This window comes from Dipodomys ordii, unplaced genomic scaffold (genome assembly GCF_000151885.1).
Source record: "Dipodomys ordii isolate 6190 unplaced genomic scaffold, Dord_2.0 Scaffold176, whole genome shotgun sequence".
Taxonomy (NCBI): Eukaryota; Metazoa; Chordata; class Mammalia; order Rodentia; family Heteromyidae; genus Dipodomys; species Dipodomys ordii.
In genome coordinates this window covers 722,941-749,878 of record NW_012267392.1, presented here as the reverse complement: position 1 = coordinate 749,878, position 26,938 = coordinate 722,941, and the positions used below count along the sequence as shown (strand labels likewise).

The 26,938-nt window shown below is 44.0% G+C and overlaps 1 protein-coding gene across 5 annotated transcripts in view; it reads right to left on the bottom strand.

Moving 5' to 3' along the window:
• Nucleotides 1–26,938, bottom strand: part of Wdfy4 (WDFY family member 4) — a 275,656-nt gene that overhangs the window by 137,046 nt on the left and 111,672 nt on the right. For all 5 annotated transcript variants that reach the window (XM_013033730.1, XM_013033733.1, XM_013033734.1 and 2 more), the window contains 7 exons: nt 25,138–25,341; nt 24,473–24,587; nt 21,499–21,656; nt 19,411–19,649; nt 16,503–16,624; nt 15,139–15,324; nt 12,531–12,667 (listed from right to left, as the gene is read on the bottom strand). In XM_013033730.1, coding sequence (XP_012889184.1) covers nt 12,531–12,667; nt 15,139–15,324; nt 16,503–16,624; nt 19,411–19,649; nt 21,499–21,656; nt 24,473–24,587; nt 25,138–25,341 — 1,161 coding nt within the window. The remainder of the gene's footprint in view (nt 1–12,530; nt 12,668–15,138; nt 15,325–16,502; nt 16,625–19,410; nt 19,650–21,498; nt 21,657–24,472; nt 24,588–25,137; nt 25,342–26,938) is intronic.

The window sequence follows — 26,938 nt, the reverse complement described above, 5'->3', positions numbered from 1 at the left end:
TCTTCTCTCCAATTAACCACCAAAAAGCCAGAAGTGAAGCCATGACTCAAGTGTAGGATGCTAGCCTTAAGCAAAAAATCTCAGGGACAATGCCCAGGCCCTAAATTCAAGCCCCAGGACATGAAGAGAAAAAGGAGACAGAGACTACAGCAAGGGGATAAAAGGCAAATAAGCTCTGGGCCTTCATTCTACTACCTGCTAAAAGCATTCTTAGAACAGTTTGTTGTTGCTGTTGTTTTGTTGGTTGATTGTTTTCTTTACTGCCAGTCCTAGGGCTTGAACTTAGGGCCTGGACATTGTTCCTGAGTTTTTCTTACTCAAGGCTAGCATCCTACCACTTAAGCCATAGCTTCACTTATGGCTATTTTGAGAGAGATGAGAGTCTCATGGTATACACACACACACACACACACACACACACACACACACACACACACACATTTGCCCAAGAAAATAGAAGGGAGATTCACTTGGTCTGTTGCCTGTTAGAACTAGTATGCATTTCTTGTATCCCACCACTGGGCAATCTGGGAAGCTCAAGCACCTATAAAAGGCCCAGAGCAAACCATGTGTCCAGGACATTCATGAAGATGATGTAAAAAAAAAGCAGGAAGGACATAACAGTTCCTGGCTCAAGCACTGAAAGGTGTGTAAGTGTGTGTGTGTGTGTGTGTGTGTGTGTGTATACCATTCTTGAGGCTTGAACTCAGGACCAGGACACTGTCCCTGAGATTTAAGCTCAAGGCTACTGCTCTACTACTTGACTCACAACCATATGTCAGGATTTTTGCTGGTTAAATAAAGTCTCACAGACTTTCCTGCCCAGGCTGGCTTCGATTAGCAGTCCTCAGATCTCAGCCTCCTAAATATCTAGATTACAGGTGTGAGCTACCAGTCCCTGGCAAGCACTGAAAATCTTTTAGCCCTATCATGTGGCCAGAACTATAAATCCAAGACATGTATGCATACAAATGACACCAGTAACAGGAGCAACTCATCCAGCCATTTCAAGGATAAGTCATTGCTAGTTAGCCTACAAACCTTGAAGTCAGAAAACTTGTACACACAAAGAAAAACATCTTTTGGAACCACAGACAATTAACAACTTTCACCTATGCCAATCTTGCTTCTCCCTTTGTTAAGTAAGCAATTTGCTTATCTCTGGTCAGTGCTGGCTCCCCCTGGCTCAAGATGGCTGGCTTGAGTTGAATCTGCGATAAAGGAACTTTGCCCATCTTTCTCATAGAATGTAGTTTGGACTCATTTCTACTGTTTCCATGGAACAATACTCCTCTGTCTCCTATCAACATGTCTCACTGGCAGCCTTACCCAGCACAACTAAGAAAATCAAGATACCACTTAGCAGAAGGTCTCAATTACACTTATATAATTTATCTAATTTATACTTTCCCAAGTACAAATTTTTCCAAAGTGCTTTTTTCAATCATTTGTTTCTGAGTATTTTTAATTCTTAACAGATAGTGCTATGTAATTATTTTCCCATATATCTGGCTCTTCGTACCACCAAACATGACTGAGTATTCCAATAGCACAGTCTCTGTCCACACTTTCAGGTTTTCTGTATTACTGTTCTCTGGTTTCCAATGGAAATCTCTTGATTTGTAGTCGCAGGGTGATTTTTCTACTTTTCTACCATGCCAGTAAGAATGCATCACCAAGATCATCCTTATCGTTAGGCCATCTGCTGCCTCACCTTATATATTTCAATTTTCTTCCAAACTTAGGCAACTTGCTCCTCAACATCTTTTATTAATGCCAGTACTGGGACTTGACCTCTGGACTTCCTACCTGTGCTCAGCTCTTTGTACTCATAGTTGGCACTTCCTATTGAGCCATGCCTCCAATTCTGGGTTTTTGCTGGTTAACTGGAGATAAGAGTCTCAAGGATTTTTCTGTGTAGGCTGGCTTTGAATTCTGAGCCTCATATCTCAGCCTCCTGATAAGCTAGAATTATAGACATGAGTCATCTGTAACAAACTTCCAATATTTCTCTTAAAGTTTGGCTCCTGGGAAAGCTCTTTCTCTCTTGTCCACAAACACTGTCTGCATTTGTTACATATTGAAGTAAGAAAGTTCAGTATCGGGGCTGGGAAGGTGGCTCAGTGGTAGAGCGGTTTCGATTCCTCAGCACCACATAAGCAAAAAGAAAAAAGCCAGAAGTGGCACTGTGGCTCAAATGGTAGAGCGCTAGCCTTGAGCTGAAGAGCTGAGGGACAGCGCCTAGGCCCAGAGTTCAGGCCCCACGACCGGACCCCAAAAAAAGGGAAAAAAAAGAAAGTTCAGTATCATGACTTAACTGAATTTCAGATTTTAAAAAATTTTCTGTGAAGATATAAAATCAATCCATAAAAATCAGTAGCTTTAGCTGGGCACTGGTGGCTCACACCTATAATCCTAGCTACTCAGGAGGCTGAGGTATGAGGAATGTGGTTCAAAGGCAGGCCAGGGAGGAAAGTCCACAATACTCTTGTCTCCAATAAACCACCAGAAAACCAGAAGTGTCTCTGTGGCTCAATGGTAGAGTGCTAGCCTTGAGCTGAAGAGGTAAGGGACAGTGCCCAGGTCCAGAGTTCAAGCCCCAAGACTGACAGAAAAAAAAATCCATAGCTCTTTTATATGTCAGCAAAGAGAAGATTGAGAGTGAAATCAGGAAAGCAACTATATTTGTAATAGTCTCATTAAAAAAAATAGGAATCAGAAAGTGGCGCTGTAGCTCAAGTGGTAGAGCACTTGCCATGAGCTGAAGAGCTGAGGGACAGTGCTCACACCCAGAGTTCAAGTCCCATAACCATAAAAAAATTTTTTTAAATAGGAATCAATATAACCAAGGAAATGAAGGACTTCTAAAATAAAAATTATAAAATCCTGAAGGAAGAAGTTGAAGAAGATATTAGGAAGTGAAAAGACTTTCATGTTCCTGGATTGGCAGAACTGAAAATGGCAATACTGCCAAAGGCAATCTACTAATTCAATGCAATACTCATCAAAATACCAATGTTATTTTCCACTGAGCTAGAGAAAATAATATGAACATTCATATGGAACCACAAAAGGCCCCAAATCACAAAAGCAATCCTGTGGGGGAGAGGGGTGGATAAGTGGTGCTAAAGATAAAACTATTTCAAATTTTAAACTCTCCTATAGAGCTATAGTAAAGGAAACAGCTTGGTACTAGCACAAAAATAGACCCAATGATTAATGGAGCAGACTAGATGATACAGAAATAAATCCACAGATCTATAGCCACTAGATATGTGACAAGGGAGCCAAGAACATAGGATGGGGAAGAAAAAAAAGACCACGTCTTCAATAAATGGTGCTGGAAAACTGGATATCCACATGCAGAAAACTGAAACTGGATCCTTGTTTATCACCCTGTACTAATGTCAACTCAAAATGGACCAAAGACCTCAGTGTAAGACCTGAAACCATGAAATTATTACAGGAAGGAGTAGGAGAAACATGAGAACTCTTCAAACCAAGCAGGAACTTTCTAAGTAAAGTTCCAGAGGCTAGCAAATCCAAGAGAGAATTGACAAATGGGATTGCATCAAACTAAGAAGTTTCTGCATGACAAAGAATATAGCGACCCAGCTAAAAAGATGACCTGCAGAATAAGAGAAGATCTTTGCCAGCTTTATGTCAGACAATGGCCTAATATCTATAATATAAAAAGAGCTCAAGAAACTATACCTTCAAAGAATACAAACCCAATTAATAAATGGGCAAACATGCTAAGTAGAGACTTCTCAGAAGACGTAAAAATGGCCAACAGATGTACAAAGAAATGTTCAACATCTCTGATCATAAAAATTGTAAATCAAAACAACAATGAAATTTCATTGTATTCCTATTAGGGTGGTATTCATGAAGAACACAAATAACACAGATGCTGGAGCTGATATTAGGTGAAAGGAACCCCAGCACACTGTTGATGGGAAGGTAAATTTGTTCAACCACTATGGAAAACAGTTTGGAGCTTCCTCAAAACACTAAACACAGAACTATCCTATGATCCAGTAATATCACTCTCTGGTATTTATCCAAAAGATTACAAACTTGGATATACTAGGGCAACCTCACAACCATGTTCATTGCTGCACTATTCACCACAGCCAAGACATGGAAATAGCCCAGATGCTCTTTGATGGATAGATTAAAAAATGTATGATATCTATCTATCTATCTATCTATCTATCTATCTATCTATCTATCTATCTATCTATCTATCTATGGGTATATATAATAGAATTTTACTTATACTTGAGGAATAACAATATAACATCATCTGTAGGGAAATAGATGCACCTAGAAAAATTATATTAAGTAAAGTGGGTCAGGCCCAGAGAGCTAGAGAATGCATGTTTGCTCTCATATGTAGAAGTTCAATATAATATATATATACATATATATATACATATATATATATACACACACACACACAAGTAAGCACATTTGGGGTTGTATGCAAGTATACATAAATATATTAACCAAAGTATAGTATATACAGGGAAGAATTCAATTTGTGTGTCTCCTTAGAAATACTAACACAACCCAACAAAATGCATGCCAGGAAGCTAGATAGGAGGTTAAGCGGAGGAGGGTAGGTGAATGAAGAGTAGAAAAGGAGGAGGAAAATATGCATAGCCTATAAAACGAGGAAAATTGAGAGATAGGGGAATGATAAAAAAAAGGGATGAAAGGGATGTATTTATAAACTGACTTAAAAATAATAAAATATATATAAACTACCTGGGAGAGAGGTAGATGGTGGCTCATACCTGTAATCCCAGCTATCCAGGAGGCTGAGATCTGAGGATCACAGTTCCAAACCAGCCCAGGCAGGAAAATTCATGAGATTTTTTTTTATCTCCAATACATCACCAAAAAAGCTGGAAGTGAAAGTGTAGTTCACGTGGTAGAACACTATCCTTGAGTGAAAGAGCTAAAGGACAGCACCTAGCCCCTTGAGTTCAAACTCATCCAAAATTTTTTAATTCACATAAACCATTTCCTGCAAGCTCTTAAACATCTTTTACTTGATTTCTATTACCACAGAACATCTGGGAGAATTCTGACTTCTGGCTTTACCAGCTGTAGTTTTACTTCCTTCATTTTTACCCTCTGTGCTGCCAATGGTTTCCCTTTGGGGTTTCAAAGCCTATTCTGGCTATTTGTGAAAAATCCATCCTCACCCTTGAGATCTGCTGATATTTTGCTGTAGGAGAGTCAACTCTGAGGCCGATATGTCCAAACAGAAAAGAGCTATTCATCCTCCAACACAAAGGAGCCGAGGCAGAGCCCAGGCATGAAGCTAGAAGATGGTAGTGTTACCAACAGACCTCATTCTCCTTATTTCTGAAGGAGCAGGAGTCTCTGCAGCTCAGTGGGCTCCAGCCTCAGGAAGTCCACCCACCCTTCATCAGCAGGGAACAAGAAGGCACCCCAGCAAGGAAGCCAGGAAAAACTCCACTGTGCCCACAATGGTTGCTATGACTCCCAGTTCTGCATATTTGTTTCACTTTCTTCAATCATTATCTTCTTTTTGTGACTTTTTAGAAAGAAAATAATTATCATGCAAAACACTTCTGCATGAAATGATAGGCTGTCTGCAATATGGCTTCAGAATTATTCAGGACAGGAGGGAAAGTGGGTGGTGATGAAGCAAAGAGAAATTGGGCCAGGAGTTAGAAATTGTTGAGATGATGGATAGATATGTAGAGATTCATTATTATTATTTTCCTACATCTGTGCATGTTTGGAACTTTCTAGAAGGAGTTGTTTTAAAGAACTGCTGGCTAGAATATTTGGAATGAATGGTCACAAAAGTCTCTTCCAGGAGATTCTGATCTTTGGGCTCCTTCTCCACAAAGAGTTTATTGCACTGTTTTTTCTTTCCCTGCTTTTCTTTTGCTTTTAAGTAAATTTGTTCTATCTCCTCCCATAGCCAAGGAGTTTGGCAAGGGTAGCCCTTAATGGAACTGTGACATTTGCTGGTTACATTCAGCATCTCATTCTCTGCCGGGGCAGGGCTTCTCCGTGGCTGGGGCGGGAGTGTGATCAGGAAAGATACTGATAAAAAGATGGATAAAAGATCCACAGTCACTTGCCCACGCAGGTGCCCTGCCCTGAGATCTCCAAGTCCCCCCACCAGGTGTGTCTCTGCTAGTTTTGTGGGGGAGCTGGTGAATCTGACATGTCTAGGAAAGGACCTAGAGACACCTTGGAGCAGATTTCTAGTGCTCTCTTCTTGGAAAGGCACACAGCAAAGCCAAAAGCTGTTCATCTTTCATATTCTCTCTCTCTCTCTCTCTCTCTCTCTCTCCTCTCGCATACTCTTTCTCTCATGCCAGTATTAGAGCACGAACTCAGGGCCTAGTACTCTCCCTTAACTTTTCCACTCAAGGCTGGTGCTCTACTCGACCCACATCCCCACTTCTAGATCTTTACTGGTTAATTAAGAGATGGGAGTCTTGTAGATTTTTCTGCCGAGACTGGCTTCAAATTGCAATCCTCAAATCTGTCTCCTGAGTAGCAAGGATTAAGATCTGTGAACCACCAGCCACTATCAATCTTTCATAATTTCCTAAGTATGGTATCTTCCAATCTCCTGTGAATCCTCATCCAGCCTAACTTTCTGGATGCCACTGCAACTTTCCATTGTGGTGCTGAAAACAGCAACTGGAAGCCTGCCTGCTAGCTGCTCAATGCATAGAAATGTGAGCTAGCCTTCCCCCATGGGGTATGCTGCCTCTCCATGGGTATGCCACTTCTCATGAGTCCCTCCCCAGCTTTGATGGGAGGATAACCCAGAGTTGTCCTCCTCAAGAGAGAACCAGCAGGCTCCTTGCACAGGAGGCTGTGTACACATGTAGAGTATGCAATAGATCTAGGGAGAAAATGGGAGAGGTCTTGCTCTCTCATTCTGCTCAGTAAGAGGGAGAAGGGCCTGCATCCATGCTGAGGGGTTCCCTCTCCTTTCCTGGGAGGACTCTCTCTCCACCTCCTCTGACTCCTAACTCTCTTTATCCACTACAGAATTCTACAGAAACACCTAAAGCACATACCTCCGGGCCCCAGGCCCCCTCTCTTCTCAGAGTCATTACCTCTGCCTTCCTGAGCTTCTCTCTTCACACCAGCCTTGAGGACAACTTCCTTATGCATTCTTTGGTGGTAGATCACTCCAGTTGCTGCTCCTGCAGCCTTCCACCATCTCCCACCTAAACTATGTCACAGCACCCTCGGGCCTTCTGCCTCAGAGTCTTCACCTTTAATCTAATTTGTAGGAACAGAAACAGGCCACTCCCACCTCATATTACAAATCCCTCTAGCTTGGTCCAGGTGCCTCCATCTGACCTCCTGTCTGCCTGCCTGCCCCCTACCTATCTTGCCTTTGCAATGCCCAGGCCTTCTCTTGCCAAAAAGCTTTCAATCTTTTGCCCTTCCACGTGCAGATCTAGGTACTATGCCTCCCACAGCCCTTCCTCACCCACCCCCAGCATCCCAACACCCACTTTGTTTGCTAAGGTTTTTCTTTCATGCTAGTATATTGGGTCAAGTACGATATGCTTAATACTGGAGGATAATTTTAATCTGCAGAGGAACTATATTAAGGCTGGACAGAGGTTGGGCACCAGTGGCTCAGGTCCATAATCCTAGCTACTCATCAGGCTGAGAGCTGAGAATCTCAGTTCAAAGGCAACCCAAGGAGAAAAATATGAGAGACTCTTATCTATCTATCTTATCAGTCAACTAGCAAAAACTGGTAGTGGAGGTATGGCTCAAGTTGTAGAGCACTAGCTGTGAGCAAAACAGCCAAGAGGGCCCATGAGTCTGAACAGAACATTTCCATGTACCTATCCCTCCCCTGGCTTCCTATAAATGGAAATGAGTATCATAAGCTGCCATCATGTCTGCCACAGAGAAGTTATCAACAGTGACTTGGTACATCTTCAATGCATTAAACAACAATGTCTGCAATTGACCTCAGCAACTGATACAGGCAAAGCCACATTTCCTGCTGGGAAGAACGGCTGACCTGAGTGTGCACTAGGTTGCCCCAAGCAGAGCGTGGATATGACTTTTGGGAGCCTCAAGGGAGCCCGCATTTCCATCCTCAGTCCAACAGGCTGATACCTATGACCTTCATCATGCCAGGCACGATGACTTCATAGTGTGATCCCAGAAGGGACTGCAATAGAGCCAGGAGGAAAAGAAGAAAGAGTATCATCCATGAATGGAAGTAGCATCTATCAAATCAGGCTTGTCTGGAAGCTCAGCTCACCGGCCTAGAAGAAAAGATTTTCTGCTTCAGATGAAGCTAGGTAAGAGGAATTATGAATCCAACATTGTATGTCTTGCTCCCAGGAACAATTTATCAGTACAATAGAGCTGTCAGCGCTGACATGATAAGGAATAACACCAAATGAATAATGCTTCCTCCAACACCAACTTCTTTAATTACAAACCTCTTCTTTCCAGAAGAGAGAGACAGAAGATGCGGAAACACCAATTTCATGCACTTGTGCCTGACTAATGTCTCCATGCTGCTTTTTCCAGATGGCGACCTCCTCGCTGGAGGGACTAATGATGTGGGCATATTTAGGGAAAAACCAATAACGGAGTCTTTAACCTTCAACAACAAAAAGCGTGTTGTACAAAATGTTCCTTGGGATACATTAGAAAATATCAATTACATTGCTCACTGAGGTGTAATCAGCTGTAATAATCAAAATTAATTTTTAAAAATAATTAAACAGACCCCAGGGCAAATAGTTGATGCTGTTATCCTATGACATCACAACGTACATATGTACCTGAGAACTTGAGTTCTCCGGAAATGACAATGGCAGGCAGCTCTTGGAGAAGAGTGATGGATGTATGGGCTCAGGGCTGGTGAGTTTCATCGCAGCCACAGAAGGGGCAGCCTTCTTCCCACTCCTTCTGGGTCCTTCCAGGTCTCTTATTGAAAAGTCTGTTCTATGTCAGGCCCTGTGCTCAGCCTAGACTGAGTTACTTGTCACGAATGCTGATAGAAAAAGCTGCAGTTGATTTTTTAAATTTTTTTATTTATTTACTATCTATTTATTTAGATGTCAGTCGTAGGGCTTGAACTCAGGCCCTAGGCACTCTCCCTTGGCTTTTTTGCTCAAGGTTGGCACTCTATCACTTGAGCCACACCCCATTTCTGGCTTTTTGGTGGTTCATTGGAAATAATAGAGTCTTACAAACTTTTCTGCCCTGATTTGAATCACAATCTTGGGATGTAGGCCTCCTGGGTAGCTAGGATTATAGAGGTGAGTAACAGCACCTAGCTTGGTGCAGTTGAGTTAAAAAAAAATAATAACACTGAAGCACAATTCCCTTTTTTTTCCAAGCAAATCTATCTCTTAGAATGCTTAATGTATTTTAAACTATAAAGGTATAAATAAATCAGGTTGAAGGGAAAATGAGGGGAGGCCAAGAAGAAGCCAATGAGAAGGGGCAAGCTTTACAGAAACTGATCCCACAAGGCATGTGCACTTATAACCCTAGACCAGGATATCTCTCTGCACTTCTGAAAATCCAAAGCAGCAGACAGAACCACTTGAAAAATGTCTGCCACTACCCTGATAAAAATCACAGCTCTTTCTGATGCTAAGAGCAGAGGGGGATGACACCCGTGGCTACCTGGAAGCTGGGAGGCCCCGAGGTCCCCTTATCCTGTCAATGCAGCCATACCAGCCTTTGCTGGCAGGCCCCCGCACGTACCTGCCTCAGTGCCAGTACAACTACCTTCTCTCCCTAACCAGTTCTTGCCTATCCATGACCTATTCATGAGCATCGGCAGCATCATATGTGGCAGCATCATATGCTTCCTAAGTTCTTTTTCTCTCTCTCCCTCTGTATGTGAGAAAGAGAGACAGACAGACAGATAGACAGACAGACAGACAGAGATAGAGACAGAGTGTGTACTGGATCTTGAGCTCACACCATAAGCTCTGTCCCTTAGCTTTTTCTGTTTAAGGCTGGAGTTCTATCACTTGAGACATACCTCTACTTCTGGCTTTTTGGTGGTTGAGTAGAGATAAGACTTCACAGACTTTCCTGCCTGGTCTGGTTTCAAACCTCAGTCCTCAGATCTCAGCCTCCTGAGTAGCTGGGATTACAGGTATGAGCCACCTGCACACAGCCTGAGTTCACTCTTTGACCACATGACCTTGTGGCAGAGATGGCATTGCCAGTCTCCTCCCTCTAATATCTTGTTCCTGTTCTACTACCCTAACTTTACCTAAACATTTCTTCATTACGAGTACTGAACATTTATGGATTTGTTGATCAGCTTATTTCCAACTTTACTACTTAGAATGCAACTCAATAAAAGCAGAGAACAAGTCAGTTTTGTTCTCTGCCATAACCCTAGTGCTATAACCCTGCAGCAAGCAACAGGCACTTAGTAAGGATCTGATGCATAACTGAATAAGCAAAGTATCTTCAAGAAAGCACTGCTCACTAAGTATGGTGATACGTGTATGTGATCTCAGCACTTGAGAGGTTGAAGCAAGATCTTGAATTCCAAGCCAGCTTTGGGCTACACATCAAGTTCAGGGCCATCCTAGGTTACTTAGTAAGACTGAGACTCAAAAAAAATAAATAAATAAAAAACAAGCCAGGCCCTTGTGGCTCACACCTGTAATCCTAGTGACTCAGAAGGCTGAGATCTGAGGATCACAGTTCAAAGCCAGGTGGGGCAAAGAAACTTATCTCCAAGTGGTAGAGCACTAGTTTAACAAAATATCTCAGGGACAGCACCCAGGCCCTGAGTTCAATCCCCAGTACCTGTATAAGATAAAATAATATAAACAAAATAAAAGTCCTTCACCACAGAACTTGAATAAGAGGAGAGGGTCACCCCCAGGTATCAGTAGCAAGTGCCTTCCTGATCAGTGCAGTATGGTTCTAATCTCACATCCAATCTAGGCATTTTCTCCACTTACTGAGTCTTCAACCTTGGTAAGAAGACACCTCCTCCCCTAGCTGGCCAGCCTCTGGTGACTCTGCCACCCCCTGTCACTGGTCACCATGGACAACAAATTCTGAGCAGGTAGACCTGGACCATCTCTATTCCAAAGTTCATGTACCTCTCAGCTACCTGCACTCTTCCCCAGGGAGCCCAACCCCTCACTGCTCAAAGTGATCCAGCCTACGATAGAGATAAAGAGATAAAGCCTGAGGAAGTTAAGGTGTTTTCCCATGATCTCCTGACCCAAACACCAATGCCTGCAGCACCACAATCTGCCTCTAAAGACAAGTCCATGACCCCAGGGTTAGAATTCAGGACAGACTATGTTGTCCAAAATGAGAACACATTTTCAGGTCAATATGTTCTTGTAGAATGGTACCCACTCTATCCAGTGGTGAAGTCCAGTTCTATAACCTTATACCTTACCAAACATCATGCCTGTTTCCACTACATAATACATGAGCCTAAGTCATGAACAGGCAGCGTGGCTTCTGCCTATGCATGTGCTTTCTCTCAGTCATCATCATCATCATCTGTAGCAGCTGCAGCCCTGCAAATCCTGGTGCCATGTTGTAAGGAAGTCCAATTCATAGGGAGGACCCAGTGCAGGTATTCTGCCCAAGAGCTCAGATAAAAGTCTCAGATTAAGGCCAGAGCAGCTACCAGATATGAGTAACAGAACCCAGCTAATGTTCCAGACATCATGGAACAGGGACCCCCCCCCAACCTCTTCCTATGCCCCAGATCCTTTCCCAAGGTATCCCTAACTGCAAAAAGTCATTGCTGATGTCCCTGGGTTTTAGGTTTGATTTGTTACACAACTTTCAAACAACAGATTAGAAAAATCCCAAAGGCTCTACCCATACACAATCAACAGGACCCACTGGCGTCTGTTAGAAATGGAGCCAAAGTGGGCGGGAAAGCTTCTGTCCTAGGATAGACTCACAGTTGGGTCTCACTGGGCAGCAGGCTAGGATCCTTTAAATACACAGAACCTCAGAAAAGACTAGCACTACAATTGTTTTGTTGTTGCTGCTGTTGTTGTTGTTATTGTATTGGGCTGGGGCTGGGGCTCAAACTCAGAGCCTGCGCAATGTCCCTTTGCTTTTTCACTCGAGGCTAGTGCTCTTCTTATAGGCTACACTTCCACTTCTGGTTTTTGGGTGGTAAATTGGAAATAAGAGTCCCATACACTTTCCTGTCTGGAGTTTGGCTTCAAATCACAATACTCAGATCTCAGCCTCCCATGTACGTAGGATTACAGGCCTGAGCCACCAGCGACTGGTTTTTAACTCCCAAAGAAACACCTGCTCCTGGAAAGAAGATCCAAGATTAATTTCAAAGTGAAATTATTCAAAGGCCTGGCTCCATTACACATAGTCTAAATTAGGAAACACATGCATACCCTCACACACTCTGAAGAAATGGATTTAGATCATAGCCCATGACAGACAAAAGACAGTAGACACCAATGCCTGCCAACATGTAAGGACAAGTCTGGACTCACCTCTGCCTTGCACTCCGCGTCCTTGGCCGGCCGGCCAGGTACCAGTCTCATGGCTGAGGAAAGGCTCCCACTCCATGAAGTAACTTTACTGTGGTGTGTGACACTGGAGCGACTGGCCAGAGATTTCTTCTCAGATGCTGGGGTCATGGAAGCAAAGCATGTCAGAGCTGAAGCTGAAAGGCAAACTGTTTCTATAGTCTCTTTAGCCATCAAAGAGCCAGCTAGGGGCATGAGCACCATGTATCTGACTCCATAGAAGGAGAGAGTTTGAGCTGCAGCCTCATGCTGTTGTCCTTCAACCCCTTGGCTAAGAAATGCTGAGGAGGCTTCCAGGTCTCCTTCCAGATCTAGCTTAACTTCTACCTCCTTGTCATACTGACTTGTAATGATGTACTGGATAAGCCTCAGTGTTCTATTTTACAAAATGGGTTAAACAGTATCTCACCTCATAGGGGCACTATGAAGATTATGTAATGTTATGTGTTTAAAGGACCTGGGACATAGAAAGTGTTCAATATATAGGTTTTGGCCTGAGAGAGCTATCAGATCTACCCTATTATTTTATTCCACAATATCTGCAGCATGGGAATATACGTTCTATTTTATTCTACTTTTCCTGAAATGGAATCTGGTGTTCTGCCTTCAAGTTGTACATGCATGTATTACTATGGCTCACATGTGTTCCTTCCAAAATTCAGGTTGGAACTCTGTCCTCACTGTAGTGAGATTAAGAAGCAGAGTTTTGGGAAAAGAGATTAAATCATGAGGGCTGAAGAAAACTAGTTGAGACCCTTTTTGCCTTTTCATTACTTCCCCCACCCCTCCCCTCGGTCAGCACACTTGGAGTTCCTTCTCTAAAAATGACACAGCACAAGCTCCACCCAGGAAGTAGACAGAGCCCTCACCAGACAGTGGATCTGCTGCTACGTTGGCCTTGGATTTCCCAGCTGCCAGAAAGGGGAGTAATACGTGTTTATTACTTACAAATTATCTAGCCTATATTTTATTCAAGCAGCAAAAATATATTAGGAGACAGAGAGACAAGACACATGCATTTGCCAGGACCAATTTTGAAACCAATTAGTTAAGGATTCTATACTTCTTAACAGTCTGAGAAAATTTACATGAAAATAAATAATTCTTTTTTTTGGTCAGCCATGGGGCTTGAACTCTGGGCCTGGGCGCTGTCCCTCAGCTCTTCAGCTCAAGGCGAGCGCTCTTCCACTTGAGCTACAGAGCCACTTCCGGTTTTCTGGTGGTTTATTGGAGATAGGAGTCTCAAGGTCTCTCCTGCCAGGGCTGGCTTTGAACTGTGATCCTCAGATCTCAGCCTCCTGAGTAGCTAGGATTACAGGCATGAGCCACCAGCGCCTGGCAAAAATAAATAATTCTTGTATGTGTGTATAAGTGTGTATGTGTGTGTCTGTCTGCCTGTCTATCTGTATGTATGTATGTGTTTATGCCAGTCCTGAGGCTTAAACTCAGGGCCTGGGCCCTTTTCCTTAGTTTTTTTCCTCAAGGCTAGTGCTGTACCACTTGAGCCAAACCTCCACTTTTAGCTTTTTTACTAGTTAATTGGAGATGAAAGTCTCACGGACTTTCTTGCCCAAGCTGACTTAGAACTGTTATCCTCAGAAATCACCTTCTTGAGTAGCTAGAATTACAGGTATGAAGCACTAGCTCCTGACTAATTCTTAAATCGCTATGAATTTAATTTTGCTGAAAGACTCATAACAAGTACATGAGCCATAATTTAAGAGCAGTGACCTCTTCCAAAACAAATTAGAACCTCATTGCTGCTGTAGCATTGAGTGATATGAAGGCAAAAATATTAGATTATGATCACATTAATAGTTTGGGGATAAAGATGTTCATCTTATGAAATGACAGTACATAAAATATCTGAGGTCCAAGGTTATTGCATAACTAGGTACCAAGTTTCAAAACTGGTAGATAAACATTAGGGTAGAAACTAGAGTTAGTTCCGAGTTCCAGAAGCCAAGCCCCAGCTCTGATACAAGGCCCATCTTTCTAGGAGACCACTGGGATCTACCCTCTTGGTTGAGTTTGAGCCTTCCTTTTCACTCAATAAGGAATGCAGTATTCATTCTTAGTGAGAAAAGACACATGAGGTTTAACTGATGTAAGTATCACCAAACAAAGGGCCAAGAAAAAGAGTCTGTGTAGCCAGGTGCTGGTGGCTCACATCTGTAATCCTAGCTACTTAGGAGACTGAGCCTGGGTAGGAAAGTCCGTGAGACTTTTATCCCCAATTAATCAGCAAAATGCCAGAAGTGGAGCTGTGACTAAAGTGGGAAAGTGCCAGCCATGAGCAGAGAAGGGACAGCACCTAGGCTCTGAATTCAAGCCCTAGTACTCACACAGTCTCTCTCTGTCTCTCTGTCTCTCTCTCTCCTCTCTGTCTCTGTGTCTCTGTGTCTCTCTCTCTTTCTCTCACTCTCTCAGATACACACACACACACACACACACACACACACACACACACACACTAAAAGAGCTTCGATGTAGCAAAGGCTCTGTGCCCTGAGTGGAACCTTGGGGGAATCTGGTTTGTTGTGACCCAGAAGCTCCCATTTCCTAGAGCTACCTAAGTAATGCTGCCAGGCTTTGAGCAATGTCTCCTCCCACAGTGGGGTGACCTCTTCAATCTTCACTTCTCTCTCCCCGGGTTTCACTGAGAGATCGATTTTGAAAGTATCTTCCAGTGTCTGCCGCCTCTGTGCCACGAGCTGCTGCCAGAGAGTTCGCACCGTCTTCTGTATGTTATGCTGGACTAGAAGAGAGAGGGAGAGCACACAGCACAATCAGGTCAGCCTCAGTTCCTCCTCCAGAGAGGATTAAGAGAAGGCCCACCAAGGCCACTCTTACCTACATGCTTCTCATTGTTCTGAACAAGCTCCAGCCAGAATCAAGATGCTGAGCCATAGAAAATGCCAACATCCATGCAGGCTGGACTTTTCCTGCCTCCAGCTGCCAACCATCATCCTGCCGGCCTCACAGGCCCAGCTTAGGAAATTGGGGTTGATGGGATCAGAGATCCTCTTTTCCCACATTCTATTGGATACTTAAGAGATGTCTTGCATTATCCCTAGAGCCACGAGACCATCCCCAAACAACTCAGGAGCCAAATACCACCCCCAAACAGCTCCTCTCAATCTTTTCTCCCATGTTGACCTCTCTGGGGAATGTTACAAAATGTCACAAAGCAAGGGAAACTTATGTTAGCCAAGTGGCAGAGGAAGGTTTATTGGGTTTATTATTATTTTCATTCCCAGATCAAGAGAGAGATGCAGTGTTTCAAACACACAGAATTGATTGTTGTGTGTATATATGTATGCATGTGCGCACACACACACTATCATTTCCCATTCCTATAATTTTATTTGAAATGAGTAAATCCATGAATAAACTCCATCAAACTGAAAGTTTAGAGAAAGTAATGAGCTTTTATTCTTTCTCATTTAGTAGGAAACAATGAGAAAAGGTAACTAAGTGATAGCTTGAACCAGGTAAGATGACCTTATGCTTTCAAGTTACAGTGCAGTACACGAGGATTTCAGTAAACAGGAAGCTTCTAGACTAACCATGTCTATGCACAGAGCTTCTACTCCATCTGTCTATATGTCTCCCCTTGCTTTCCTCCCTTCCTTCTTCCTCCCTCCATCCATCCATCCACCCATCCATCCATTGCTTTCCATTCCATTTCTAATTCATTATTATTATAGAATGTTATAATAACATTATTATCTGCTGGCTTAACTTGTTGTACTACTCCATCCCTTGGATTTCCTAGCCCCTCTCTTGACTTACATTCATAGTATTCCCTTTCTTAATGGGAAAGAAAAATAAACTCAAGAATACAACCTGATAGTTATGACTATACATCCATACCTATCATGCGGGGAGGAAGGAAGTACAACAACAGCAACAAAAATGTAAAATAAAGCTTACCATCACTCAAACTTGGGAGATCTTCTTCCTGTTTTTCTTTTACCTCTTCATTAGGGACAAGGAAGACTTGATGGTAAGGAGTTATTCTAGGCTTGGGCTCCAATCCAAATCCTTCTGGATAACTAGTAGACACAAGAGTTCCCATTACAAACTTAAATTCTCTTGGGACCACCAAGTTCTCCATTACAAATAACAGGCAGAGTTTGGATTAATGGGAAAGGAAACAGGGAACAAAAACAGCAAAATACTCCTTGTGCACCCGTGATAAAGGAAGTAGGAAATGTGAAATGAGTCTAATGGAAAGGGGAACTCTGATCAAGAAGCAGTGGACACTTAGATGGACACCTCAAGTTGTAATCCCATGTGCAACCTTTCAAAGTTCAGAAAAATAATATATATATATATATATATAAAACAAAGAATTATATATTTCCTATGACATCTTACAGTGATATATTTATAACATATAACTTTATGCATTGTAACTCAATTCTTTTGTCGTTTCTCAGTTACAATTTTTTTTTACTTATTCATATGTACACGTTATTATTTCTTAAATCTAGGTAAAGACATTTAAGTCAATAAAATTCTAGGAGAAAATAAAACAACAACAAAAAAACCCCAAATTAATGCCTTGAAACTCAACACTGATCGATATGGACAAAGATGTCAAACTAAATTAAAGCAAACACCTTGTAACAACTTCCCACTGCTGATTCTGTAGAATGGTTTTCTGCATAGTGGAAAAACAACTCTTTCTTTTTTTGGGGGGGGGTTAGGTAGTGGGGCCTGAACTCTGGGCCTGGGCACTGTCCCTCAGCTCTTTAGCTCAAGGCTAGTGCTCTACCACTTAAGCCACAGTTGCCACTTCCAGCTTTTTGCTTTTTGCTTATGTGGTGCTGAGGAATCGAACCCAGGGCCTCATGCATGCAAGGCAAGCGCTCTACCACTGAGCTACCTTCCCAGCCCAAAAACAACTCTTTCTTTGAAATCTGCTTTATGCTTCCATCAGGTTTCTGAGCCCATCCTTCCCTGATTCCTTGTCAAAACTAGCCACGTTTGTGTGGGACTGTGTTCATACCGTGAAACCAGAATGGCTTCATAGGTACCCAGCCTGTGCAATTGCACGGGGTTTTACACTTTGAAGAGTCCCATGTTTAGACTCTGCCCTACCACCTTAAAATTCTTAGCAATTGTTAATATGGGCTTCACATTTAAATTCTGCCAAGGTCCCACACAAAAGGCAGCCAATTATAAACAGGAGCAAAACGGTTTAGATATTAGATTCCCCAGAAACTGTGCTCCGGGTTATAGGGTTGTCTCAGTTCTGTGAGTGTCCTTGTTGTCTCTTTCAGGATCCCCCACCTGAGCTTCCTGAAACAGAATAAACACTGAGAAAATGTCTGCATGCTGAACCTAAAATGACAAACCTAAAAATGAAAAAGACACCAACACAGAAGACGACCCATTTTGAAATGTCTAAAAATAAAGTCACGCTGAGATATGGCTGTCCCCTTTGCTGCGTGGAGGGCTAGGGAGGAATGCTCCAAGCACACAAATCCAGTTAGCAATTTCAATCTTCTTACCTCTGCTTTCAAGATAAAAGAAAATAATAAATTCTTCCCACACAGAAAAGAAAAAGCTCCTCAACTTTAACCATGCACTAAAATGGGTCTTTTAATGCAGACAAATAAAAAGATATATGCTTGTACAGTAATAAACAGAATAGCACATAGGACAAGTCCTCTAGGCTGGAGGGCTCCTCAGTACTTTCCAAAGATAGTTGGTAGAAGTCATCTCTCCAGGTAGGGATGGAATGTTGTTTGCTTGTTTCTTTTTTCTTTCTTTCTTTTTCTTTTTATGTTTTGGTCAGTCATGGGGCTTGAACTCTGGGCCTGGGTGCTGTACCTGAGCTCTTCAGCTCAAAGCAAGTGCTCTACCACTTGAGCCACAGCACCACTTCCAGTTAATTGAAGATAAGAGTCTCATGGACTTTTCTGCTCAGGCTGGCTTTGAACCACAATCCTCAGATTTCAGCCTCCTGGGTAGCTAGGATTACAGGTGTGAGCCACCAGCGCCCGGCTTTCAAATGATCAAGCTTAAAAAGGACAAGAGTAAAGTGTAGTATCACAGCCTCTTCTCCTACACACAGCCTGGCTCTCTTGATAAGAGATACTATTCAACTCAGGAGGCTGAGATCTGAGGATCATGGTTCAAAAACAGGCAGGTCAAGAAAGAATATAGAGCGCTTATCTCTAGTTAATCACCAAAAAGCTGGAACTGAAGGTATGGCTCAAGTTGTAGAGTGCTATCCTTGAGTAAAATTGCTCAAGGACAGTCTCAGACCCTGAGTTCAAGTCCCAATCCATCACACACACACACACAAACACACACACACACACACACATCTGTGCACTCACGCATGTACACCCCAATGAAATATAATTCAAAATTGTGGAAATGAAGTAAACTATTTCATGGTGATTCTGATTACTCAGTCACATAGACAAAGCCAGGTGTTGGTGGCTCACTCCTGTAATCTTAGTTATTCAGAAGGTTGAGATCTAAGAATCATGGTGCAAAGCAAGCTCATGGAGACAAATCCAAGATATGCTTATCTTCTATTAACAAGCAAATAAAAAGGCTGGAAAGTATGGCTCAAATGGTAGAGCACAAGCCTTATGTGAAAAAGCCAAAAGAGAGTGCGAACTTGTGAGTTCAAGCCCCACTGTCGGCATACGCCACACACAAAAGTCACATGGGCAGTTTGGAGATAACCTAGCACATTCTTAAATGTTGCACAGAATTTGGATGGCCAGGTAAACCAAAGGTGTCTACTATTAATACTCACCTCAATCAAGTATCCGTCTATATGTTGGCAGGAAGGAGCCAAGCCAGCCGCTCTTACCTTCTCACACTTAGCAGCAGAAGACAATGCATGACACACAGCAGGAAGCTGATGTTGGAATTGTAGGTGGCAAAGATAATGTCCCAATGCTCCTGGAGGAAGCTCAGGATGCTGAGGAGGCCCAGACACTCTGACAGAGACTGCTGGGGCTTGGACAGGCAATAAAGAATAACTTTATTTAAGCTGCTGTATAAAGCGCTGATGAGAGTGTCCCTTTGAGAAGATGTGTTCTCGATGACCTGTGTCATGAAAAATAAGACACATACACATACTTATGAAGACTTCACAATCTCACCCACTGACCAAGTATATCACAGAAATGATAGTAGCAAAAACCAACACCTGAATTTTACAAAGGACTATTTCCATCTACCTGTGGATTTCTGTTTAAAACAAAGACTTCTATGTAAAAGTCAATTCAGAATCGAGGCAAAAACCTGCATTAAATAAATAAGGAGCTAAAAGTTTGCCACTGTTACATTATGGAAAACCTATCTGGGTACCAGGGATTTCAGACATATTGGCATATGATTAATATTTAGGATATGAGGCTATGCTATTAGTAATATCAAATTAATTATCATTATCATGTATAAAGAGGTTATAGCATCCCTACAATTATATTCAGAACTGATTGCAGCAATCTACATAGATTTAAATTATTATCTCTTGTCTGGCACTAGAGGCTCATACTTATTATCATAGCTATTCAGGAGGCTGAGATCTGAGGATCTCTGTTCAAAGCCAGCCCAGGCAGGAAAAGTCTATAAGGCTCTTACCTTCAACTAACCAACAAAAAAGCCAGAAGTGAAGCTATGACTCAAGTGGTAGAGAGCCAACCTTGAGCAAAATAGCAAATGTACAGGACCCAGGCCCTGAATTTAAACCCTAGTACTGGCATAAAATAAATAAATATATATTATGTAAATGTCATGGATTGGGGGGGCCAGATCCTATGATCATCCACGTAGAGTTAAGAAGCCAGGGGGTCAACGAGTGGGAAAACCACCAAACACTAGCTATGCCTTTATTTTCCCCTCCTACATCATCCAGAGGAAATGTGGCCCAGTGGGTTTTAGTTCGTGAAAAACTTAGAGAGGGAGCCAGAAGGTCTCTAGCACAGATCCCTTGGCACATCTATTTGGCTTTAGTAAAAAGATTCATTTCTCACTCTATCAGGAAAGTCATTGTTAGATACAGGGGGACAGATGTGAGTGGTGGACATTTCTTCACTATTCAACACAGTTGCCTTTCAGCACTTTGGGAGTTGTGGTTGTGGTTTCATTCTCTCTAGCTTCTCCAAATGGACTGCACCTCTCAAAATGAGGTGAAGCTTTTGGGCATGCCTGGCAGCCACTGAAGAGCAAGATGAGGGGCATAAGAAGATCTGTGAGCCTGGGCCTGACATCCTTGAAGGCCTGGGGACCCATTCTTTGTGGTGAAGTTTTCATTTGACCATCAGGAGCTCTTCCCATTTGCAACACTGTTCTCCAAAAGACTGATTTTAATATTTTTTTTTTTTTAAGAATTAGTCCTGAAGCTTAAACTCTGGAATTGGGCACTGTCCCTGAGCATTTTCACTTGAGCCAAAAAGCTCAGGGACAGCACTCAAGTCCTGAGTTCAAGCCCAGGACTGGTAGCATGCACACACAACACACACACACACACACACACACACACACACACACACACACAGAGTCCTGCCTGCAGACAGAAGTGGATATTAAGAAAAAAATGAAATAGCTATAAATGAGAAAGGATCTTTGAATCTTTCTTTGCTGATAAGGAATAATAATTAAAGGGAAGCTAACAATCCCAGTTAAAACTAAACAGGGCAGAGAGGGCAGGTGTACTTGCAAGAAGCTGGGAAGACTCTGGATGGCCCAAGGGAGAGTCCAACAGCTCACCTACTGGCTGCTAGGTATATCCTGGGCCTTCAAGGGTCTGCCCTTTTCTCCCACCTCAGGTGCTGTATCCGCCAAGAACAGCAGACTCAGCTACACCAATGAGCAACATTCCAGGTCATGCCAGGAAGCATCCCTGCCTGTCAGCAGATTTTTTGCCACGCCAGCCAGCCCAGGTTCTTACCACCATGATGTGTTCTGTGATGAAGAGAAGGATGTGTCTGGGGTCTGCTGAGAACATCCCACTGTACAGCTTCTCCACCAGCTTTTGGGTAAAGTAGGAGATGTTTGCCAGGGAAGGAACAGCAGCAGCTTCCATGTTTGGCTGAGACTCTTTACTTCCTGGTTGGGGTGAGAAAACAGAAGATGAAAGGGGCAGGAGGGGGTGGGGTATGTGTGTGTGTGTGAATACAAGGCCTGGGCACTGTCCCTTAGATTTTTCACTCAAGGCTGACACTTTATCACTTGATTTACAGCCCTACTTTTTGGTAGTTAATTGGAAATAAGAGTCTCACAGACTTTCCTGCCCAGGCTGGCTTTGAACTGCAATCTTTAGACCTCCTGGGTAGCGAGGACTAAAGGTGTGAGGCACCAGCACCTGGCTCAAGATGAGAGCTTAAATCCCTTGGAGCCCCTTGTGGTAACCATGTCCTTTTCACCTGCATAGGCCTTTGCTCCAGAGTCTTTGGTAGATGCCCAGTGAGCCCAGGTATATTCAAATTGAAAGGATCTCCCACAATCCAGTCAGTAACACAAATCACATGATGAGAAACCCGGCAAGGGAGACATTTCTTCCAGGGGCTGCTCATAAGGAAGATGGAGAGAATCTAATGCCTGAGACAAATGAGCATGCGTGGCCATGACATGGGGCCCTACTGTCATGGTGGGCCGAGGATAGAGCTATAGAGTCTAGTGAAGTGCTTCCCATTGGAACTCACGGACTGAGAGCCTAGAGATCTCGACTAATCTCTGGAACCCCACCCCCAGCCCCACATTAGCTATGATGGGCATCCCCACTCAGTAGAGTTCTTCATTCCAGGCCATACCTGCTGTGGCCTAGGAACCAAGGTTGCCGTACAACACTCTTGCTCCTCCCCATTTCCTACCTCCCTGATATTCCAGGAGAAAGACCAAAAGTGTGGCAAGGAAACCTCCCCCAAATGAGTCATGCTCACAAAAGCACAGGAAGGACTTTTGATTAATCTGGAGATAGCACACCTGCTCTTAGAGCTAAACTTTTACAGTGAAGCCCAAGTTCAAGTTCTGGGGGCAATGGTAACTCTCCATCTAGTTCACTTGTTCCAGAAATGTTTATTGGGCATTTAGTCTCAGCCCAGGTGCAGAGTCTCAGATCTCATTAAAGGAATGTTCGTTTCCATCATTCTTTTTTTTTTTCCTTCCCCCCCTCCCTCCCTTCCCCAAGGTTCTTTTTTTTTATTGTGATTAAGTGATTACATAATTTCCGGAATTTCACAGTATTGTGGAATAATGATGCTCATTTAAAGTCACAAGTTCATTCTAACTTTCCTGGACCAAATTGTCTATCATAGTCTGTAACATATAATGGTGTTCACATGTTATATACCATATATGTGATCAGCAGCATGGGGATATTTAGTAGTGGTTCAACCAGATGAGTGGGAGTTCTTTGTTTCTTAAGTCCTGTTAGTTTTGTCGTATCGCCTAACATTTTGGATTTAGCATCCGCTTATCAGGGAGACCATGTACCGTTTGTCTCTTCGTTCTTGGCTTACCTCGCTCAACATGATTCCTTCTAGCTCCATCCATTTCCCTGCAAATGCCATTATTTTGTCATTTCTAATGGCTGCATAATATTCCATTGTGTATAGATACCACAATTTTTGGATCCATTCATCTGTGGTGGGGCATCTGGGTTGTTTCCATATCCTAGCTATTGTGAACAGTGCTGCAATAAACATGGAGGTGCACGTGTCCTTGTATATCGGTTCCTGTTGTTCAGGGTAGATGCCTAGAAGTGGTATGATTGGGTCGTAAGGGAGGTCAATCTTTAGCTTTCTAAGGACCCTCCAGACTGCTTTCCAAAGTGGTTGTATAAGTGTACATTCCCACCAGCAGTGTAATAGGGTTCCTCTTTCTCCACATCCCCTCCAGCATTTGTCGTTGGCTGATTTGTGGATGTGGGACATTCTGACTGGGGTAAGGTGATATCTCAGGTTTTTTTTTTTTTGCTTTTCTTTCCCACCAGGGATGATGAACATTTCCTCATGTGTTTCTTTGCCATTTTTATTTCTTCATTTGAGAAGTCCCTCTTTAGTTCCCTTGCCCATTTAGTAATTGGTTTGTTAGGTTTGGGAGGGATTAGTTTCTTGAGCTCCCTGTATATACAGGATGTTAACCCCTTGTCTGATATATTGCTGGTAAATATTTTTTCCCAATTAGTTGGTTGTCTTTCTAGTTTAGTTGCGATAGATTTATCTGTGCAGAAGCTTTTTATTTTAAGGTAGTCCCATTTGTCGAGTCTCTCTCCAACTTGTTGTGACCCTGGGACTCTGTTCAGGAAGTTCCTTCCTGTGCCTATTAGTTCAAGTGTCTCTCCTACTCTGCGTTTCCATCATTCTTAAACATGCAAAGGAGCCACATTTCCACTGGAGCTAGAGGAGAACTGCTTTTTTTTTTTTTTGGTGCCAGTACTAGAATTTGAACTCAGGCTTAGGCTTAGGTGTTGTCCTTTAGCTTTTTCACTCAAGGTTGGTGCTCTACTGCTTACACCACACCTCCATTTCTGGTTAGTCGGAGATAAGAGTCTCAAGGACTTTCCTGCCAGGGCTGGCTTTTGAATCCTCATCCTCAGAGCTCAGCCTCCTGAGTAGCTAGGATTACAGGTATGAATCACCAGTGCCCAGCTTAGGAGAAGAAACAATTTTAGGCCAGAGGATAGAGAACTTTCTGTCTCTGAGTGGCATAGTGATAAAGAGATATATCACGGGAAATAGCAAATACCGCCATCCTCTCTCGGGGTGTCCTGGATGCCCATGTGTGGTACCATGAAGAGACTAACACACTGAGGGGAGCGTCTATCCTATCGCTGGGGTCAGTGGGTGGGGGGCACGCTAGCTTTCCTGCTCGGCTCAGTGGCCTAGTGTCAAGAACGGGGGCACAGGGAAGTACCCACTCACCTCTGAGGATGGGCGTGCTGCTTGTGCTCATTGTGTGAAACACTTCCATGGTGGAAAGCAGGACCTCAGACTGGAAGTCTCGCTTCTGCTGACTGGTGGCACTGTGTGGAAAAGCCTAGAAACAGGGCCCAGGATGGAGATAGCTGCTCATGGCCTCTATGTCCCTGCAGTGCCCCTCGCCTCCTCTGCCTGGCAGGTACGCTAATTAATATTCCAGCCCCTGTGAGTGTGGTCTAGCCTTTTTGTGGGGTATTGCCCTCTCCCAGCTACACCCACTTCCCAGAGGGAGGAGGCAGTGGAGGGCAGCCCCAGGCTCCAAGTCTGAAGCCAGCTCTCTGGACACACCAGGGTCCCTTTAAGACCCAACTGAGCCTATCTGAGGGCTACCTTCTCCCCTTGCTGTTTTCCCTAACACCACCACCAATAAATCATGCTGTGCAAGCCTCTGCTGGGCTTGAAAGGGACCCTGCAGTCCTCACGGGTTCACCGGGGCCTGTGCTTCGCAGGCCCCACCCCACCCCTCTGTAGGCCTCCAAGGCAGCCCTCTTCCCCCAACTAGCCAGCTAGCACCCCTTCGGCCTGGCACACCCAGCCCTCTGGACCTGTCCCTTCTCTGGCCACACCCACTGCCTGTGGCCACCAGCCTCTTCCCCCATTCTACCCACCTCCAGGAACACATCCAGGGGCAGCCACTGCTTGGGGCTGGAGGCTCCCAGCAGGAGCTCCTTCAGGAGGCTCTGTGTGAACTCTCTCAGCTGCCTCCAGGTGGGGTGTGACTTGGCAGGCACCTGGAGACTCTCCCCGGGGCTGTCACCTTCCTCTGTGGCCCCAGAGCTGATGATGTTCCTGGTGGACTCAACCACAGTACCCTCAAAGACAGGAGACAAACCATGTGCGATCAGCGAGCCCTGTCTGAACACTTTTCCCTCTGTGTCTGGGCGCTGGCAGGATGCCACTACACACTGAGCTTCTGCAGAGTTTGGTTTGGCCCTGTGAGGGGGCTGCTAGGGCCTGGACATCTGAGATAGGTAGGTGTGATGCAAGGAAATTGATCCACTACATCAAAGGCTCAAGGCATAAGTCCCTTTGTTCCACCGGTTGCTCATCAATTAACAACTAAAGCCAGACACCAGTGGCTTATGCACGTAATCCTAACTACTCAAGAGGCTGAGATCTGAGGATCACGGTGTAAAGCCAGTAAGACTCTACTAGCTACTTAATCACCACAAAGCCAGAAGAAAGAGGTGTGGTTCAAGTGGTCAATAGCTAGCCTGGAGTGAAAAAGCTCAGAGATAGCACCCCAGTCCTGAGTTCAAGCCCTAGGACCAGCATAAAAACAAAATCAAACAATCACCACAAAAATCCAGCAACTAAAACATGCTCTCACACAGGATTGGTAGCCATGAAATGAGAAAATGTTAAAAGTGACAATGCCTGGCTCGTAGAGGATAGAAGTGGGCCCCACCTTGTGGTGGTCTCCCCCACCTTGCCTCCTTCCTAGGCTAACAGACAGGACCTCCCCGATGAGAGATGGAGAAGAGCTACAGAATCTTCCCCTCACCTACCTATGGGCTTTGGCACTCCCTGGGGTCATGACAAGAGGGCACTACCCGCAGGCCAACCCGGAGATGCCAGGAGGCTGAGTGACATGCCCAAGGACACTGGGGCAGGACCTCCTGACTCCCAGCCATGGACTTCACATGCACATTCATCAGTTGGCACCTCCCTCTGCTCATTCATAAAATTAATGCAGCCCTTCTTAATTAAGCCATAAAATGAATTTAATGGCACCTAGGGAGGTGGTGACTGCATTAATTAGCTCCTTGCGGCCTGGCCTGGAAAGATGCCATATAAATTCACAGCAAACTGAAGTCTTTTTGCTGCCAGGCTCCAACATGCGGTGAGACTGTCACATTTTCTGTGAAGCATAGGTCTGACAGCGCTACTTGGAGCTGGGACAAGGTGAGGAGGTATGATGAGGGGGGTGCCCCAACATGGAACCTGGCTGGCCATCCAAAGTATTTAGTGTCTGGAAAGGTGACTTCAGGCCAGATCCTTCCTCAGGCAGTAGCTCGTATCTGTGGGGAGATGCTAGATTCTAGAAGTGTGTGCTTGGCTGGTACCCAACTCCACAGATGGCAAGCCTGGCTCTGGGGCCCGGGGCTGAGGTGACCTGAGCATCAAGGTTGTCGTGTCAGCCTGTGAACTCAGGGCCTTGACCCCTACACAGGGCAGCCTGTAGGGCTGGCCCAGGCCACCTGGCATCTGTGTGTGCATCCCCATCACTCCCAGCCAGCATTTCTGTGCTTGTCACTGGCTATTTAGTGAGTTACTTGAATGAACATTAAACCATTTTGAAGTCACTTTATCTTCTTTGCAAATGTTCTAGTCATTATATCGTGTGCGTGCGTGCATGTGTGTGTGTGTGTGTGTGTGTGTGTGTGTGTGTTGTATGTTGTATACTGG